The 20,079-nt window shown below is 38.0% G+C and overlaps 1 protein-coding gene across 1 annotated transcript in view; it reads right to left on the bottom strand.

The window, feature by feature from the left end:
- polq (polymerase (DNA directed), theta) overlaps nt 1-20,079 on the bottom strand; it is a 90,091-nt gene extending 70,012 nt beyond the window's left edge. The window contains exons 1-9 of the mRNA XM_073045357.1: nt 19,456-20,079; nt 15,192-15,303; nt 13,635-14,475; nt 11,988-12,170; nt 9,482-9,612; nt 8,543-8,699; nt 8,123-8,231; nt 6,414-6,639; nt 4,360-4,519 (exon numbers count right to left, since the gene is read on the bottom strand). Coding sequence (XP_072901458.1) covers nt 4,360-4,519; nt 6,414-6,639; nt 8,123-8,231; nt 8,543-8,699; nt 9,482-9,612; nt 11,988-12,170; nt 13,635-14,475; nt 15,192-15,303; nt 19,456-19,565 — 2,029 coding nt within the window. The 5' untranslated portion in view covers nt 19,566-20,079. The remainder of the gene's footprint in view (nt 1-4,359; nt 4,520-6,413; nt 6,640-8,122; nt 8,232-8,542; nt 8,700-9,481; nt 9,613-11,987; nt 12,171-13,634; nt 14,476-15,191; nt 15,304-19,455) is intronic.

Raw genomic sequence — 20,079 nt, 5'->3', positions numbered from 1 at the left:
TTGAAAAAAGAAATGACAGTTGATTGGCTAACTCTTGGACTTGGAGATTGTAAATTAAAGGTGATTAATCAAATGAGAATATAGGTGTGGTGAACCTATGGCTTGCATGCCAAGATGGCACACACAAACATTTTTATTGGCACACGGCATGCAGTGCTACCCCTTAATTCTATAAAGAGCACACATAATTAAAACAACCTAATGATGTTTTTACAACCCAAGAGCAGTGCGATGCTTTCACAGGAAACATCTCATGCCGAATAGATGATTACAAAAAACACATGACCACTGGCACACACCTGGTTGTTCAAACATTTGGGTTCATTTAGAGTCCTGATGAAGGGTCTCGGCCCGAAACATCAACTGTTTCCTCTTTTCCATGGATGTGTGCACGTGCGTGGTTTCATTTAGATGTCTGATTGTTTTCTACTTCTAACACTTTAAATACTTCTGACTAATATCAATTCTTTTCCATTTTAACATTCTACCATTGTCCTACAAGAAAATTCATAAAATGCAACCAGAATGCTTTCAACAGCTTGTCTGTAGATCTCAAAATGGCACCAAAGAGAGTTGAAATTATGTAGACAACAGAACACTTCATATTCACTTCTAAACTTTTAAATTCAAGTGATGATTAACTTGCTGTAATGACTCAAGTGGAGTCTAAATCTCATCAATAGTTGCCACAGATTGAGCAATGTTATGAATTGTGCATAAAATATCAGAAAAAAATAAACACTTGCTTCTAAATGAATTTCTTATTAACTTTGCATATAGGTATCTCAAACTATTACATTGTATCTTTGAAATGATTTCAAGAATGCTAAATATTTTCAGATATAGATTTAATATACCGGTAATCTTTTTGAAGCTTCTAATTGTTAGGAAACAGAAAATGAACCATTCACCCTGATGAAGTCAATGCTTTTTGTGTGATCCAATTATTCTTATTCCCTGGGTTTCATTTATTTCTGCCCCTAAATATCCCCATCCTTTCTAAACTCTTAATATTCTTTTTCCAAACCCACAATAAATCTTTCCATAGCCATCATAGTCTCTAAATTCCAGATTATCATTAGTTTCCACAGATATTCTTTTCATCATTTTGTCTTTAGTTCTTTTATCAATCACCATAACTATGTTGTTTGACTCTCTTCCACTAAGAGAAAGAGTTTTTTTCCCCAAACCCTATATTAAATTATTTCCCTGACCCAAACAGAATATCCCAGATTCTCTAGCCTGTTCAGGTAGCCAATCCTCTCATTCCTGGGATTATTCTTGGAAGCAAGTTAAAAGAAACTTCTAGATGTGTAAATTTGAAACAAATGCTGGTGACATTCATCAGGTCGAACAGCATGTGCAGAAGCAGAAATAAAATTAATTTTTCAGGTCAAAGAGCTCTTGTCGGAATTGGAAAAAAGAGAAAACAAACTAGTTTTAAGTTGCAGAGAGTGTGGGGAAGGCATGAGTAGGTTAAAGGGACTACGTTTAATAACACAATGTCAGGATTAAACAGTTGGTGAAATAACCTTGTCGATAGGTTAATGAGAGAACTTTGAGAGGAATACTCAACACTTAAAAGCTGTGAGATAATGATTGTTAGAGAGAAAAAAAAGAGGAATATAAAAACTGTGAAATTCAGAGCTGTAGAGAATGCTAAGCAGGTCAGATTGTACAAACGTACTTATGAGAAGAGAGAAACTAAGTAAAAATTACAGATGATTGATCTGCAGCAGAACTGGCTAGTTCTGATATGAACAGAGTGTAAGTTATCAGAAGCTGATAAACTCAATTCTTGCTGCAATAAGTCACGTGGAAGATAGCCACACATAGATGGGTCAGAATGGGTAGAGAACTAGACCGGCAGACAACAAAATGTTCTGGATCAGCCCATGGATTGAACACAGGTGCTCCACAAAGCATTCACTAAATCTGTGTTTAGTTTTGTCATTGTAGAGCAGAGTACATTGCAAACACTAAATTAGAATCAGGTTTATTATCATTATCTTATAAGATGTAAAATTTGTTGTTTTGAGGCAGCAGTATAGTGCAGAGGCATAAAATTACAATATGAATAGTGGACAAAAAAGGAATAATGAGGTAGGTAGTATTCAGAAATATGATGACAGAGGGGAAGATAAACTGATCATGAATCGTTGCGTTTGGAATCTTCAGGGTCCTAATATCGCCACCTTTCCGGTAGTAACAAGGCAAGGTTATGGCTTGGAAGGTGGAGGTTCTTAATGATGGATGCTGCCTTTTGAGGCGCAGCCTCTTGGGGATGTTTTCGATGGTGGGACGGGTTGTGCCTGTGATGGTGCTGGCCGAGCCGGAATGCAATATACTAGATAAGAAGTGCAAATGAATCTCTGTTTCACCTGGAAGGATTGTTTGGATCACAGGATGGTAGAAAGGAGATAAAGTGGCAGATGCTTCATCTCCTGCTGATGCATGGAAGAGTGCTAGAAGAAGGGGAATGATTCTTGGATAGACAAAAAGCTTGCTAGGAATCACAAAAGGAATGCTTCCTTTGAAATACAGATGGTGAATTGAGTTTTTAAATGGCAAAAATCACTGAAGATGTCAGGAAGTCCCTGGAACTGTATGCAGTGCTCAGAAATGTCACACTGGTACTTAAGTGATTAAAACATAATTTATTTGCCTTTTCACTCCTTGCTTCTATATATAAAGCACAGGATTGATCTATTAGGATAAGAACACTTCACAGATAATTCTGCTGATGTATCTTCGCTAAGTGCATTGCCCAGTGGAATACTGAGTCAAATGCACCTAAGTGTAAAACCATAAAGCTAACCAAGGCCAAAGCAATAATATGGGCATAGTTGACCCGTCTGGCTGCTATCCAGCAAAGTGGAGATACAATGGACTGAAGATGATGGAAATTGGGGTGAAACACAAGTGCTGGAGGAACTCTGCAGGTCAGACAGCATCTAGCAAAAACTGCTCTAAACTGCATAACAAGAATATTCCAGGTTTGTACATGAAGAACAGCTATATATCATACTATACATTGGATTATAACAGATAAATAAGCTATAAAAGGACTGAATCAGTGCATACTGGAATAAAAAAAGGAAATGGAAGTTAACTCACAATGAAAACCACTGACACGAAGAAATCTGCAGATGCTGGAAATTCAAGCAACACACACAAAATGCTGGTGGAACGCAGCAGGCCAGGCAGCATCTATGGAAAAGAGTACAGTTGACGTTTCGGGTGAAGGGTCTCGGCCCGAAACGTCGACAGTGCTTCTTCCTATAGATGCCGCCTGGCCTGCTGTGTTCCACCATGAAAACCACTGATGTCAACATACTGAATAAAAGAAAATTTGGGTCAGGTGCAAGTTCTGATTTTGCTCTTGAAAGTTAAAACAAATCTAGATCTGTACAAGACACACCCAGCCATAATCATTGTCATTATGTGCTGTGTTGTACAACACAAACACCCAGGATTGTTCTTGGCAAAATTTTTGGCAGAAGTGGTTTGCCATTGCCTTCTTCTGGGTAAATGTCTTTATAAACAAGAGAAAATCTGCAGATGCAGCAAATCTGAGCAACACACACATGTGGAGGAGCTCAGCAGGCCAGGCAGCATCTATGGAAAAGAGTACAGTTGACATTTTGAGTCGAAACCTTTTGGCAGGACAAGATCAATACTCTTCAGAGATTATCCGCCTGGTGTCAGTGGTCACATAACCAGGACATGATATGCACCAACTGCTCATGTGACCATCCACCACCTGCTCCTGTGGCTTCACATGACCCTGATCGGGGAATAAGCAAGCGCTACACCTTGCCCAGTGGTGACCTACAGACCAGCAGAAGGCAGTCTCCTTACATCTCCTTTGGTAAAGATAAATCTCCACCCCACCACCCATACTTAGCCACAACCATCCCTTTATCCCTCATTTAGCATGACATTTAGGAAAAGTTGGTTGCAGGAATTTATTATACTAAATAGAATTGAGAATATAATTTATTTACTATCAAGATTAGAAAGTTCAATTTAATGAGTTGCTTACTGAGAGTTTGATGTTTATGAACAGCAAGTTGAACCTCTAATTTCACACGCTGCATTCATGTTTGTTTTTACTATCTATTTCCCACCATTTGTTTTTGTCTGATGCCAGCTCAAAACACCGTGAGGTTGTGATACAACTCAAACAATCTGGATATTACCAATTTAGAATTTAAATTCTTTTATGAAATATTTCTCCAAAAAATCATGATAGCAGTTCTCACTAAATCTGGACGTCCAAATGATCAAAGTCAAAAGACAAATTAGGGCATACTCAAATAACTGAAGTCTGAATTAATAAGTAACAAGGGTACTCACCTTCTGTGCCAACAGCAGCCTTGTGGTGCAGATGGAAGAATTCTCTGGCTATGGTTTCAGATAGCTTTTCACACCAGTTCTTAGATGGGCAGAAGAGAAGGACAGAGTGGCCATCATGCACAGTCTCATAACAAAGACTGACTATATCATCCTCATCACCCTACAAGCAATAATGTACATATTGACATCAGATACTGACAATTACAAACCATAAAGGGGATTTTTCATTAATAATTATAAAGTAGCTCTGCCCAAATAAGCTTGTGACAATGTTTTGGATTTTAGCATTTCTTTGAAAAATCACTCGAACGGTTACATGAGGTTCCAGGAAAATCATTAAATAGAATTATTCCAACATATTCTTGTTTGTACATCTTTTGCCGGGCAGGATAAGGGAGGGGTGGCAAATATATATTAATTAAAAGAATGCATGAAAATCCAAAACACAAGGCAAGGAAAATCTAAAGCTTAAAAATGTGAACAGATCAATTCCGACCAGAAGCATTCCTTTAATTTTGCTCCACTGATGAACATATACTGTTAAATTTAAGGGTAATGCTATGGTAGAATAATTCAATCTTTCACTGCAACGTTAAATACCAAAGTTCCAGCCAGGGTCTACAGATTCAAACTTATGAGGGATGCACATGCAAGCACATTACCTTTGACTTTTTTTTCTAATTACACAAGGGATTTTGGAACTTCTTAAGCATATGCTCTGTTGACGTATATTATTAAAATTTATGAGAGACAACATTGTTTTCCAAAGTCCCAGTATGCATACACAGCAGGGTTACTCACAAAATAACATGTAAAGCAATTGCTTTCCTCAGTTTTACTCAATCACTTACCAGCGTGATGTTTTTTCATTACCATATGGATGATCATATGATTTTGCTTCAAGTGTAAGCTTTTAATTTTCACATGACTGGATAAATTTTGTGATGCAGTCGACATCCAAATGATTTTTTGGCTTATGAAGCAGAACTAGGCAATACAGATTTCTAATTTGTGCCCCATTCATAACATGTCCGATCCTATATCTCAAACGTATCTTCCTTATTTCCCAAGATTTCCTAGAACCCTCAGATCTATGCATCTCAGTCCTGAAAATATACTCAATGGCTGATCAGACATAACTTCCTTGCTCAGAGAACTCAGAAGATTTAGTCAACTGAAGGAATGTTTTTAAGTGCTCAACCACTTGTTCTCTGGTGGCACAGCTGATGGAGCTGCTCCTCACAGTTCGGTGACCAGGGTTCAGTGTTGAGCTTGGGTGCTGTCTTTATTAAATTTGTGCCTTTTCCTGTGTGTGTTTTTTTCTGGATGCTCCAGTTTCCTCCCAATCCCAAAGAAATGCAGATTGCAGATTAACTGGCCACTGTAAATTGCCCCGAGTGTTTAGGTGAGCAGTAGAATCAGGAACAGTTAGTAGGAATGTGGGGAGAATAAAACGAGCTTGCGTAGGATTGGGTAAAACATGAATGTTTGAAAACCAGTGCAATGTGCATTAAAGGGCCTGATTCTCTGCTGTTTCTCTGTCCATCCAGTCAAGCCTTTCAGAATCCATGTTTCAATAAAATTCCCTCTCATATTTCTGAACTCCAGTAAATACAGCCAATTGCTCTCTTTCAATCCACCAGTTTTCCATCCTAAGAATCAGGACATTTTCCACCCTAAGAATCAGCTTAGTTAATTTCATGCTGTATTATTTCCAAGATAAGTATATCATTCTTTACATATTAGTCAGTAACTGTACAAGGAAGATAAAATTGCTCAAAGCCTCCTTGAAAGAAAAAGAACATCGTCATTGATTCCTGGGAATCTCTAACCCATGACAGCACACGATGTAGGAGGAGCATTTGGGATGGTATTGGGGACCTCAGTTCCTTGATCTTCATAAGAAGGCATGGTATACCTACCATGATCATATCAAAATTCCTCATAATTGCATCAAGATCTGAGGAATCTTATCTCCAATTCAGGAAGTCAAAACTTCAATCAGAACTAGAACAGTAAGCTCGATTTTTAGGAAAATTTATTCAAATGCTTACCTTTACCTGAAGAATGGATTTAAATTCTCGTATCGTTGTCATTGCTGAATCATAAATTTTATTCCCAATCTTTAACCGCTCCATTAGAGGTACAGGCCTGAAATCTGTACAATACAACTCTGCATTCAGCCAGGTTGCCACAGTCCCTAGGTTTGGAAGAGTGGCACTCATTCCCACAATCTGTATTCCATCACTAAGTCTCTGCTCTTCTGATGAAATCTTATGACTGAAATTTTAAAAACATTTCCATTAACACTGGGTCTTTTTGTAAATCTGCATGTGACCAGTGAGAGCAATTCAAAAATGAAAGTGAGTCAGGATCAACATTTTCCCATACCGAAGGAAGATAAAGGCCAACAAATCCAAACAGGTACATCAAGAAATGTTGAGGCTTGCTGGAAGAAAAGGGTAGCTTAAGGTAGGTCGAGAACTGAAAGAGGGGAGGCTCTATAGGAACAGATAATGTGTAAATGATAAAGTAATTAGGAAAGAAAAGAGAGGTCAAGAAATAGTACTAGTCAGCAGAATTGAAGATTCCAAATTTTTCAACACATTAAAGAATAGGGCCCATAGGGAAAAAAGTATGTAAAGAATGTCTAAAATGAATTATCAGCATTCACTGCAAAAAAAGCTGCAGTCAAAGAATTCAGGGAAGGGATTGGTGAAATTCCAGAACAAATTACCATTAATAATGAAGAGGTATTACATGTCATAGAAGCTTAAAGATGAATATATTCCCAACATCTGCAATAGGCGGTAAGGGAGACAGAAATCTTCAGATCTTCTCTAGCCACAGAGGAGGTGCCAAATGCCTTCAGCAGAACAAATTAGGTACCTTTATTCAAGGACAGCAAGGGGAGCCAGAAAGTCTAACATCAGTGGTAAGGAAAATATTGAAAAAATTTCTGAAGGGATGATTAAAATGCAAATGGAGAGGCAGGGATTGATCAGGGATACTCAGCATGGCTTCATCAAGAGGATTTCCTGTTTGATTGAATTGTTTGAAGGGTAAATGAGTGTCAAGGAGGGTAAAATAGGTCATGCATGGACTCCAGAAAGGCCTTTAACAAGGTCCCAAATGGGAGACTGGAGTAAAAGGCAGAAGCCCATGGGATGTGAGAGAAGCTGGCAAAATGAATCTGAAGAAGGCTTGGTGAAAGAAGGTGGAGAGTTAAGGTGAGGGCTATTTTTGGAATACAAGCTTTTGACCAGAGGTGCGCCACACAAATTGGCACAGTCACAATTAATCATATATCCACTGCTCTAATTTCAGAAATGTTTACAAGGACACAAGGTTTTAATTTATGTCATAATCTTTAATCATTATCTAAACTGCAGTCCAGAAGTATGACACAAAGAGGCATGTCAACAAAGGCTCAGAGCATAAATGAATAGTTATATAGGAAACTATAATTTGATTTTAACTTTGGGTATATTTATAGAACAGGATTATGGGACTAAGTGCAGTTGTGTGAAACTAATCAAATAACATTCAAATAACCAAATTGTACAATACTCAAAATGGTTCATTCTGTGCTCTTAATTATTTGATACTATATAGAAAAGTAGCCATTCACTTGTGCATAATAGTATATCCAAGATCAGGATTGAATCGCTGCCAAAACAAATTACTGTTGCAGAAATGTGCAATATCATAAGAATACTGGGATATTCTGTATAATCCTATTGTTGCCATTGTAAAAATGTACCTCGTTTCTCTCTTTTTAGTGACATACAATATCTTGGTTAAGAGAAGCTCCAGTAAGTATCCTCTGTGAGAATCACCCAACATATGCAACTCATCTACTACTATTATCCCTATGGGAGCAAAAGAAACAAAGAAAAACAGTCAGAATACCATGAAGAGATGAGGGGCAGAATGCACACACTTAGTGTGGTGTGAATATACAATATACTCAGAGACAAGCTTGCCACCAATAGAACACACATCATCTGTTAAAAAAAAATTAAACACAATTTTAATTTAATATGAATGGCAGAAACCTGAAGTAAAACCAGAAGCAAATGAAAATACTTGGGCTCAGCAGCATGAGTGGAGGGAGAAACAGATTTGATGTGTCAAATCAAAGACCTTTCATCAAAGCTAAAATATGTTTTTGGACACTTACCAAGTTGATTTACTTTCTCCTCTTCAATAATTCGATTAATGAGTCCATTTGCTTTCTCAATTGTACAAACAGCCACATCCAGTGAGGAAAATCCACCAGCAGGTGATGTACTTCCCATATACCCCTCTACTCTCACCGACGTCTCCTGGAATAAGTTCTGAGATAGGTACAAGGATATTCACACATCAGTTTCTTTTCTCCTTCTGTTGGAGTCATTATTTTGCAATTGGTGATGATACAAAATGTGAAAGAATGGCAAAATAAGAAATGGAAGGGCAGAAAACAGAACTGAAATGTATTAGTCATAACCTCGATGAATGGCAGAGCAGGAAGAGGCTGATGGCCTACCAAAAATCTAAAAAAAATTAATTATATCACTCAAATTAGCAGCAGATCCCCATTAGACAAGTATTATTCCTGTCAGTTTCCTGACAGCAAATTAAAATATAACTGCTCTCTGAACTATGGTAGGGAAGATAAAGTAAATTTGCTCGGATCATTTGCTGTAATAAACAAACCCTTACCAAGGCCTCTTTATTCATACTAATATTAATGATTTTCTAGTCCTCTCATCCTACGCAATGGGGATTGAAGTCCACAAGCATTACCAGCCCTCCATTTGTCATGAACCTAAAGAATAAGTATCTAGAATGAATTGGTGAAGAATGAATTCATTTCTTCTATGACAGACTGTAAGCAACAAATGCAATTGAAGTGATCCTTGAATGGTTTGATGAAAGCTTTAAAGAGCTGAACTTTACAAATGGATCCTGAGCAAAGGTATTTCTGACCATTTCCTCTTGCTCTCAGGCACAATTTATCATCATCCGTGATACATAAACACAAAGTTTCAACTGGCCCCTTACAAGCATCAAAAATGGATGAGTTGAATTAGAATTATTTTTTGGCATTTGTCACATTACTGAGAGCTGCACTCACCTGCAGGTAATACATTTTCTCCTTTGCCACTGAAACAAACGGCAAAATGAACAGTGCCTTTTTTCTCTTTTCCAGAACTCTCTTCAGAATTAGCAATTCTGCAACAAATGTCTTCCCAGCACTAGTTGGGGCTATAATGCAAAGATGTTTATTTGTGTTGCAACTGTACCGCAAATTATTGTCACGTATATCTCTAGATTTTGGTATTTGGGTTTTAATAGCAATCTATTCATTTCAAATTGTATTTGGTAATTTTAGAAAAACAACATTAAATTATAAAACTAGTGTTCAATATTAAATATTTTTCCATGAAATTTACAGAATGTAGAAGAGTTTCTGCGATCAAATTAATTCCAAACACTATTTCTGAGGGATAAAATATTATAGCAACTGACCACACCCATTGCAAGCTACTGAAGTTGAAAACTTTCTTTCTTCATAAAATCACACTTCTATTTTTTGCATCTTCTTAAAATTTCCTTATAATGCCCCTACATTTAGTCTAAGTCGTTAATTAATCAGAGGACTGAGTGTTGAACCTCTTCAAACCGAAGCTTCCTGCTTTCTATTCTCTGCTTCCTGCCATCCAGCCAATTTTGGACACAATTGCTCCGCTCCTTTAGATCCCAAGCACCTTTACTTTTTTTGACAAACCTGCCGTGTGAAAGCATGACAAAACCTGACTGAAATCCATATGGACTACCTGAAACACACTGCCCTTATCAACCCTTGCCACTGCCTCAAAAACTCATTGAAATCTGTGTTAACCGTCCTTGATTAATCTGTACCTTACTCACCGTCCTTCAAAATTAAGTTGAATAATTTACCACAAATGAATTTAAAACAACTCGCCCACAATTACTTGGTTTATAACTTGCCTAATTAAACAACAGGACAATAGCAGCAGGCTTTCTAATTCTCCTGCATAACCTCTATAACCAGAAATGATTCAAAAACATAATTAAAGTTCAAAGTAAATTTATTATCATATTTATCAGCATAGCTAACCCCAAGATTCATTTTCTTGCGGGCATACATAATAAACCCTATAACCATAACAGAATCAACAAACTGTGCAAATACAAAAACAAAGAAAAATTTTAATATAAATAACTAAGCAATATATACTGAGAACACGAGTTGAAGAGTCCTTGAAAGTGAGTCCATAGGTTGTGGGAACAATTCAGTGACGAGGCAAGTGAAGTAACTCCCTCTGGTTCAAGAGCCTGATGGTTGAGGGGCAATAACTGTTCCTGAACCTGCTAGTGTGGGTCTTGAGGGTCCTGTACCTTTCTCCTGATGGCAGCAGAGAGAAGAGAGCATGACCTGGATGATGGGGGTCCCTGATGATGGATGCTGCTTTCCTGTGCAATGCTCCATGTATATGTGCTCAATGGTAGGGAGGGCTTTACCCATGATGGACTGGGCCGACCCAACTACTTTTTGTAGAATTTTCTGTTCTAAGAGCATTGTTGCATCCATGCCAGGCTGTGATGCAGCCAGTCAATACTCTCTTCACCACACATCTATTTAAGTTTGTCAAAGTTTTAGATGTCATGCCAAATCTTAGCAAACTTCTAAGAAAGTAGAGGCGCGGACATACTTCCTTCATAATTGCACATATTTGCTGGGTCCAGGACAAGTCCTCTGAAATAATAATACTGAGGAAGTTAAAGTGGCTGACTGTCTCCACCTCTGATCCCCCAACGAGGACTGTGTCATAGTCCTCCGGTTTCCTCCTCCTGAAGTCAATAATCAGTTTATAACCAGAAATGACAAATTTGCTTCCTTTAATAACCTATACATTTTCCTGGTCTTACAGATTTATCCATATTCAAGAATGCTAAACTCTTCAGCATCATAATTGAGACTGTAACCTATTCATGAATGACATTTTCAGTCACACTTTATTTTAAGGCATTCATCATTAAAGACCCTCACCGTCCAGGACATAAACTCTTTGTGTTACTACCATCGAGAAGGAGGTACAGGAGCCTGAATAATCACAAAACATTTTAGGAACAACTTCTGCTCCTCTTCCATTAGATTTCTGAACTATCCATGAAAACTCATTTTCATCTTTTGCACTACTTATGTTTTGTAACATTGCAAAAACATAAAAATGACTATTTTTCTCTTGGTCTGCACTGCTGTCTCAAAACAATAAATTTTATAACATATGTCAATGATAATAAACCTGATTCAATCAGACCTTTTATTGCAAAATCATCTTTGATGCAATGTTAAAAAAGTCTTGCAACTAACTTCACTTCACACCTTCTAGCAATTCTATTGGAAGGTACACCATTGTACCTGAAGCCCATCTAGAGCAGCTAGAATATTTCATGAAAACCAGAGGGAATATGCAAAATTTGACAAAATAATTTACAATGTTAGTGTTAGTTACGCACTATTGACACTTCAGCCTCTTTGTGAGTGGTGCTCCAATTGAGGCCTATTTCATCTAACAGAATATTGAAATCAGCTATTTTAAATAATAAACTACCTGAATAGACCAAGTTTCTTCCCTCCAATACATGATTTTGCATAAGACATTCAGCTTGCCATTCAAAAATGCTCACCAACCCCAAACTCTGATACTTTTCCAGAACTGCTTTGGGTATTCCCCAGTTTGACAGCAGGAGCATCTCGTTTTGTACTGTGGTGGCAGCCTTCTCCCCACAATGCCCTGGAATAAATGAAAACACCCTGAAGTACCTGTAGATTGATTTGCAGACACTTAACAGTTTTATCCACTATGTCATGCAAAATCCTTCATTTTAGAACAAAGATTGTTAATTTTAATTACAGCAAAGAAATGTTTCCAATTGGTTACTATTTAAAAATTATAATCCATGTATTATCCATCTACAAATGCTTCCTTCTGTAATGTTTTACACTCAGCATTTGACACAATTATTGTAGAAAACAATTAGTAACACTACAATGATATGGTGTCTAACCCCAAATTACATCTTAAATTATACAGTACACCTATCATCTAGTATGAGATTTGACCCCCAGATGCATGCTCCAAATCAATCAACATTTTCACTTGACTAAATGTGTTACAAACAGTTTCTCACAGCCACTACAATGCAATGAAGAAAATCAAAATCGAGAAAGGGTAGTCAGATAGGAGGTGGTGAAGGAGGGTAAAAAGAGATCACAGATGCTAATGTGTGACTTTTAATTTGGGAATGAACTATCATTCTCTAGTCTATGTGTGACTGCAGTCCCAGAGCTACATGGTTAACTCTTAACCATCCTCTGAAATGGTCTAAGCAAGCCATCAGTTGTATCATGTTAAAATAGACAGACTGGCAATAAATTTAGAGGTAGCAAAGTTGAACCTTCGTTCATAAACAAACCATAATCTATTTTTTTCATTTCATTACTTTTTCTTCATACATTCATTGTAACTATAAGACACAGGAGCAGAATTAGGCCATTCAGCCCATCGAGTCTCTGCCACTCCATCATGGCTGACCCCGGATCCAACTCAACCCCTTACACCTGCATTCTCACTATATCCTCTGATGCCCTCATCAATCAGGAAACAATCAACTTCTGCCTTAAATATACCCATGAACTTGGCCTCCACTGCTGTCTGTGGCAGAGCATTTCACAGATTCACTCCTCCCTGGCTAAAAAATTCCTCCTTAGCTCTGTTCTAAAATGTCACCCCTCAATTTTGGGGCTGTGCCCTCTAGCTCTGGATATCCCCACCATAGGAAGCATCCTCTCCACATCTACCATATCTAATCCTTTTAACATTTGGTAGGTTTCAATGAAATAAGTGAAATCAGAAATATTGCTTTGAATTCCCTCCTCCATCACACTAAACTGGATCTGTGTATTGATCATGAAGGGCATTGGTTTTGTTGTACCAACATAAAGAATGTAAAGGCAGAACGGAAACATAATTGTTTTCTTTCTAACACTCTCTCTTAAATGGGAAATTAACAGAATCTTAAAGATAGATTTCAGCAAAGAGACCAGAACAGAAACAGTGGAAGATCTAACAAAAGTATTCATCGTATACTGCAACATCGAACAGTGCCGACAGGCTTACTTCCAAAGTAGCTTGCAGCTCTGTTTTTTGAGTTAATGGAGAACATTATTACATTTGCTCACGTGAATTATACTGTACCTGTTGCTGTCAAAGATTCACTGAGTTTGCTCCCATCTAACAAGCTTTGACTGAGGCCAGGGGGAGGTGTCAGTACTGACAAGGAACAGTTAGAATGAGAAAGCTGCCTTTCTTGCAACAACTTCTGGTTGTTAGGACTAAGCATGTTGCGTCCTCTTGAAGTTTTAAAATTTTTCTCCAACTTGGGCATGATTCTAACCGGTCTTTTAACCACAAGGCTTGCTTTCCGAAACTTCCGTTGGGCTTCACTAAAGGCTGATGAAGGCCCAGGAGAAATCATTACTTTCTTTGCAGTGGGGCAGGTTGAAGTATCTGAATCAACACTGCTGATAGATGAAGGTCGTTCCCTCTTTTGTCTGTTGATCAGCAGTGATGTCCTTCCAACAGTCTTTGTAACACTGCCCACTGATCCATGATCCTCTATAGAACTTGTGTGCATTTCCTTATGAACACAATGTGAAGCGTTATTGATCAAATCACAGGGAGCTTGTGCTATTTCCAATAAAGCTTTAGTCTGTACATCAGATACCCCGTTTTGCAATGACTTCTGCCCGACGCTGTTACGACTACATCCTCTTGCTTCAGAACCTAATTTTAAGTACTTCTTGTCTTCAGTAAAAAGATCACACTGATTTACTTCTTTGGTCATGTTTCCATTAAAATTGGAAGCAGTCTTAAAATTGTTCGGATAAATGATTTTTAAAGCATCTTCCTTTGGAAATCCAGGACTCCAGTCTTTCTCAAGGTCCAATGCTGCCTGTACAAGTTCATCATCAAGTGATAATGATGAATTTGGTGCAAAACCACAACTTGTAATGATCGGCTCAACCTTAGAAGGCACCTAAATGAGAGCAGAAAGCATTGTTTTATTTTTCATTTAGTGACCAAAACTGACAGAGCTCAGGGATCTATTTTAAGGTCTGGACCATAAAATACTTCCATGAAATTTACAAGGACTAGGAACACACAGTATTTCTACATGGACATGAGCAAAGGTAACCATGGTTTAATGTTAAGCATAACCCTTTGAAGTTTGTGATGATCCACAGGCCTTTTTCAGTATTTTCTATTATTTTCCAATTTTCAGAATTCAAAATTTTAATGGAAAATTCTATTTTTATTTATATTCTCTGAAATTCAGGTGTTTATTGATATGAGAATATTTCTATTATCAGGTATTGTTTGCACTATTTACTTATGATTTAGGTACATAAGGAGTTGTGCAAACATGAGCGACCTATTTTTTCTTATGAGACATTAAACCTCAAATACTTAAATAATTCAAATGGAAGGTTTTAATGGAACTGTATTAAGACCAATACCATCCAAGGTTTTTTTTAAAGCCACTGTATTTAAATTTCCTTTCATTTCTCCACAATGCAACAACTACTACCAGATAACGAACATGACAATGCCGACCAATTTATGTGACAGTTTAAAGCTACAACCTACAAACCAACGTTTGTTCAGCAATCCACAAGTAAGAATTTTTTTCATGTTTCATCTGCATCTACAATCATGTAACCACTCTTCAGAAGCTCTTGCAGCAAAACCCACCTTGATGCAGGTTCCATGAGCTTGATTTTCCTTGCCGTTTGAACCTTCCATGTGAGTTTGCTGCTGAAAGCGATCTGAACGTTGAAGGGTTGGGGAATGTGAAACAATTACACTGTTTGTATGAAAACAAAAGTCACACACAGATTTCCAATTAATTCTTGCACCAGCAACAAGGACTTAAGAAAGATGCATATGTCATCAGAGCAAAATATAGAATTCCAATATATACTACCTGTTCATCATGCACAGAATGTTTCCTTCAGTTCCAAAACTCATTTGAGAGGCTGTAGCAAATTCTATTAGTCTAAAAGAAATCCAGCCAGAAGAACTGCACCAGTGGCAGATTTTAAATGAGCAGTACATCATCAGCAGATTCAAAACATTATTTTGCTTTTCCTAAACCTTTAGTTGTCAATTCTGCTCTCCTTTAAGAACTTGCACGCCGTTTTATCAAATCATAAATACAAGAGATTCCACAGATGCAGTAAATCTAAAGTGTTACTATTATTCATTTTTTGAAAATCACATTCATAACATGTGGACATGCATGCGTGACACAACAACCATTATTATTCATTCCCAATTACTCCCGAACTGCGGACACATGTTAAAAGTCATCAGGTGATGACAGATTTCCTTCACTTTAGTGAACCAAATGGGTTTTAGAGACAGTAGTTTCATGGTCACTGTTATTGAGGTCATCTCTTGTTGAACAATTATCTCACTGTCACTGAGATCATAATTTTTTGAACAAATATCCAGATTTACTTACTTGAAATTGGATGCCATGATGGCATTTGAACTCTGAATAGTCCAGAACTCTGGAAGCTGGTCCAGTTACTTAACTATTATGCTATCGTAGCACACGAACAGGCCCTCTAGCCAACCACGTTGCCAATCTAACTAATCCCAACTGCCTGTAAGTGGTCTTCAACCTTCTATTCCCTGTCTATTCACGTGTCTATTGATATTGGACCTGATTCTACCACTGCTGCAGAAAGTATGTTCCAGGCACCTATTTCAGAAGACCAATATAATGAGAGGATCTATCCTGTGGGGCCCATACTGATGCAATCACATGAAGGAATGCAATCAGCTGAATTTCTTTAGGAGTTTGAGAAGATTTGGTAGGTCACAGATGTACTGTGGAGAGCAATCTGACTCATTGCATCACTAACTGGTATGTAAGTGCTAATGCACAGGAATGGAAGAGGCTTCAGAGTGATATAGACTCACCCAGCTCCATCATTAGCACAAACCTCCCCACCATTGAAGACATCCTCCAGAGGCAGTGCCTCAAGAAAGCAGCATCCATCATTAAGGACCCTCGCCATCTGGCATGTGCTCTTCAAATTATTATCATCAGGGAGAAGGTACAGGAGCCCAAAGACCCACCTCAACATTTTAGAAAAAGTTTCTTCCTCTTCACCATCAGATTTCTGAACGATCCACGAACACTACATCACTATTTCTTTTTTTTGCACTATTTATTTTGTACTAACTTATAGTAATTTGTTGTGCCTGCTCTGCATTGCTGTCATAAGACAAAGTGACATGATCTACGGCAGTAGTGACAAACCTGATACTGAAGTAAAAAAAATTGCCTTGCATATCTCATTAAAACCACCCTCTCACCATAAGCCCACGCCTTCTAGTATTTGATAGTTCCACCAGAAAGACTCAAACTATCTCCCTATCTATGCCTCCTAATATTATTCACTTGTATCAGGTCACCCTTCAGCCTTTCATACTCCACAGAAAACAATCCAAGGATGCCCCATCTCTCCTATAGCTAATATTCTCCAATCTATGCAGCACCCTAATGAATCTCTTCTGCACCATCTCTAAATACTCCACATCCAACCTACAGAATGGTGACTAGAACTGCACATGATCATTCAAAAATGATCCATTCAAAATTTATACAGCTACAATACTTCTTTTAAATCTATCCCCTTTCACACTAACTCTATGTCCTCTAGTTTTTAAATCAGTTGGATATGTGGTTTGAGTAATATCAGATGGTGTTTAATTCAAACAAGTCTAAGGTGATTTACTTTGGGAAGGTAAATGCAAGAGAAAAGGTGTACAGTAAGTGGCTGCATCCTTTGGAGAACTGATGTACAGCAGAGATCTTGGCTTGCAAGTGCATTGCTCTTTGAAAGTGACAACAGGCGTGAATAGGGTGATAATGAGTCAATGTCCTGATTAATGAAGGCAGGCATGACATACAGCTTTGTTACCACCCTGTTCAGAGGAAGTGACTGAGACATTTAGTTTTTCCGATGTTCGTCGTCAACCGGGTCATACAGTCCGTGAACTCCCTGTCGGTTGCCTCCATACGCTTCAGTATTTGTTTTCTTTTACTTTTAAATCTTCCTGCGCGAGAGCCAATAGCTGCCTGTCGTTTAAGTTTTTCTAGTCTGTAACTGAACAAACACGCACCGTCCTTCACAGCGAATTTCAACACCAAACATGTCACTTGTTTTTGGTAGATGTATCCTGCGCATGTGCAGTAGGAGGAGATTCGACAAAATCTCCATTTCAATGTGGACAGAGATATTTTTTAAAATGCATAGTGTGTACACCTATCGTTTTAACGTGAAACCAGCATTTTCAAAATTATCCGGTCCAGTGTGGATGTAGCCTTAGACAGGTACATTGATAGGAAAGGTTAAGAGGGATGTGGACCAACAGGGCCTAGCTTGGATGGGAACGTTCATCAGCAAGGACTGGTTCAGATGAAAGGCCTGATTCCATGCTCAATGGCTCTCATCTGCAGAACATCTGACTAAATCCTTTAACAACTATCCTCACTATCCACAACTACTCCAATTTTCATGTCATCTCCAAACTTACTAATCAGACCAACTAAATTTTCATATATGTAAAAATCACAAAGGTCCCAATACTGATCATTGCAGAATAATGGTGACAGACCTCCAGTCAGAAAATATCCCTCTATTATTACAAACACAAGAAAATCTGCAGATGCTGGAAATCCAAGCAATGCAGACAAAATACTGGAGGAGCTCAGCAGATCAGGCAGCATCTATGGAAAAGAGTAAATAGTCAACATTTCGGGCTAAGGTCCTGATGAAGGGTCTTGGCCCGAAACATCCACTGTGAACTCTTTTCCATAGATGCTGCCTGGCCTGCTGAGTTCCTCCAGCATTTTGTATGTATCCCTCTATTATTACCCTCTGTCTCCTATGATCAAGCCAGTTTTGTATCTAGCTCACCATGGATCCCATATGATTTAATCTTCTGGACCAACCAATTATAAGGAATCTTTTCAAATGCATTAGTAAAGTAGAAAACACCCACTGCATTACCCTCAATCACCTTCATCACTCAGGTCCTTCCTTAAATTTGTGAGGCAGGACCTCCCCCACACAACACTACACAGACTATTGCAAATAGTCCCATGCTTTTCCAAATGTGAGCAAACCTCACCTATAAGAATCTTCTCCAACAGTTTCTCTATCGCTGATGTAAGGCTCACTGGCATATAATTTCCTGCTTTTTCCATTACCCTCCTTATACAAAGGAATAATATTGGCTATTCTCCAGTCTTCTAACACCTTGTCTGTGGCTAAAGCGAATAAAAAGATCTCATTCGAGGCTACATAAAACACATCCCTTCCCTCCCTCAGTTTGCTGGGATAGATTCTATCAAGCCCCGAGGACATCCACCTCAATGTTCCTCAAGACACCCAACACAAATTACTTCTTAATATTGAAATGCCCCTGCCTAAACTCGTCATCATCCAAGTCCTTCTCCTTGGTGAATATCAATGTAGTCATTCAGAACCTCATTCAATCCTTGTCTCCATGCATAAAATCCTTCCTTAATCCTTAAGTGAACCTATCCCTTTTCCTAGCTAACTTCCTGCTCCTAATATACATATAAAGTACCTGAGATCGTCATTAGTCCTACTCACCAAGGAAATGGTGTTTAGCCCGCTAATTCTTTAAGTTCTTCTCCTACTTATTTGAAAATCTGCATGCTTCTTCTCCATTTCAGCTTCCTAAATATTATGTTTCCTTTTCGACTATATTTACAGTATCTCCTGTCATCAGGGTTCAAGAATTGTACCATCCTTCTTTCATTCGTGTGTCATTCCCTAAAATGTTTCGTTTATGTCTTAACAACGCATTTAACCCTAAAGGGCTCTAGAATGGCCTACAAGCCAAGCAACTTATGACATGATAATGAAAATAATGTAGTTTTACATTCCAATAAAACTACATGTCTCCTTACCACCGCTTTCTAACAGAAACTCGACGTTGTCCCATATATCTTGGTTGGAGCTTTATGGTTGTGGTGACTTTTTCATTCCTCATTTTTGCAGATTTCATTCTCAAACTCATGGCATGGTCATCATAGCATTTTTGAAGCGCTTCTCCGGAACATTTTTCAAATGTTACTCTCCGTTTCCAAATTATTAATTCCGTACACTGTATAGATACTCTTACAGTTTGTCCGTCCCATATTCATCGATTTATTAATCAGAACGTCATAAATTAATTGTAATGAATCACGTGCCATGTTCTCTGTGGTTAAACGATATATAAAGAGTTAATTTATTTCAAACCATCACGACCACATATTAATTATTTTTGCACAGCTTTCATTGTTTCTTAATAGCTTACATATTGTAATACTCATTCGGATAATAGAAGTTAATAATCGATAGCTTCATCGACGATCGTTCAGTTTCAAAAGTTCCAAGCGCCGGTCTCTTATATTTTAAGTTAATGCTAACTATCTTCAGACGTGTGTCACTGAGAACACTTAAGTTAAACGGAGGCCTGAAATTATCGTCTCGAACCGTCCGAGAGAGCAGCAGACCCGCCAGTAACTCCACAAAAAGCTCGATCTGCT

Source organism: Hemitrygon akajei, chromosome 5, assembly GCF_048418815.1.
Source record: "Hemitrygon akajei chromosome 5, sHemAka1.3, whole genome shotgun sequence".
Classification (NCBI taxonomy): domain Eukaryota; kingdom Metazoa; phylum Chordata; class Chondrichthyes; order Myliobatiformes; family Dasyatidae; genus Hemitrygon; species Hemitrygon akajei.
Note: the sequence above shows the minus strand (reverse complement) of the source record. Positions and strands in the feature narration are given on the sequence as shown.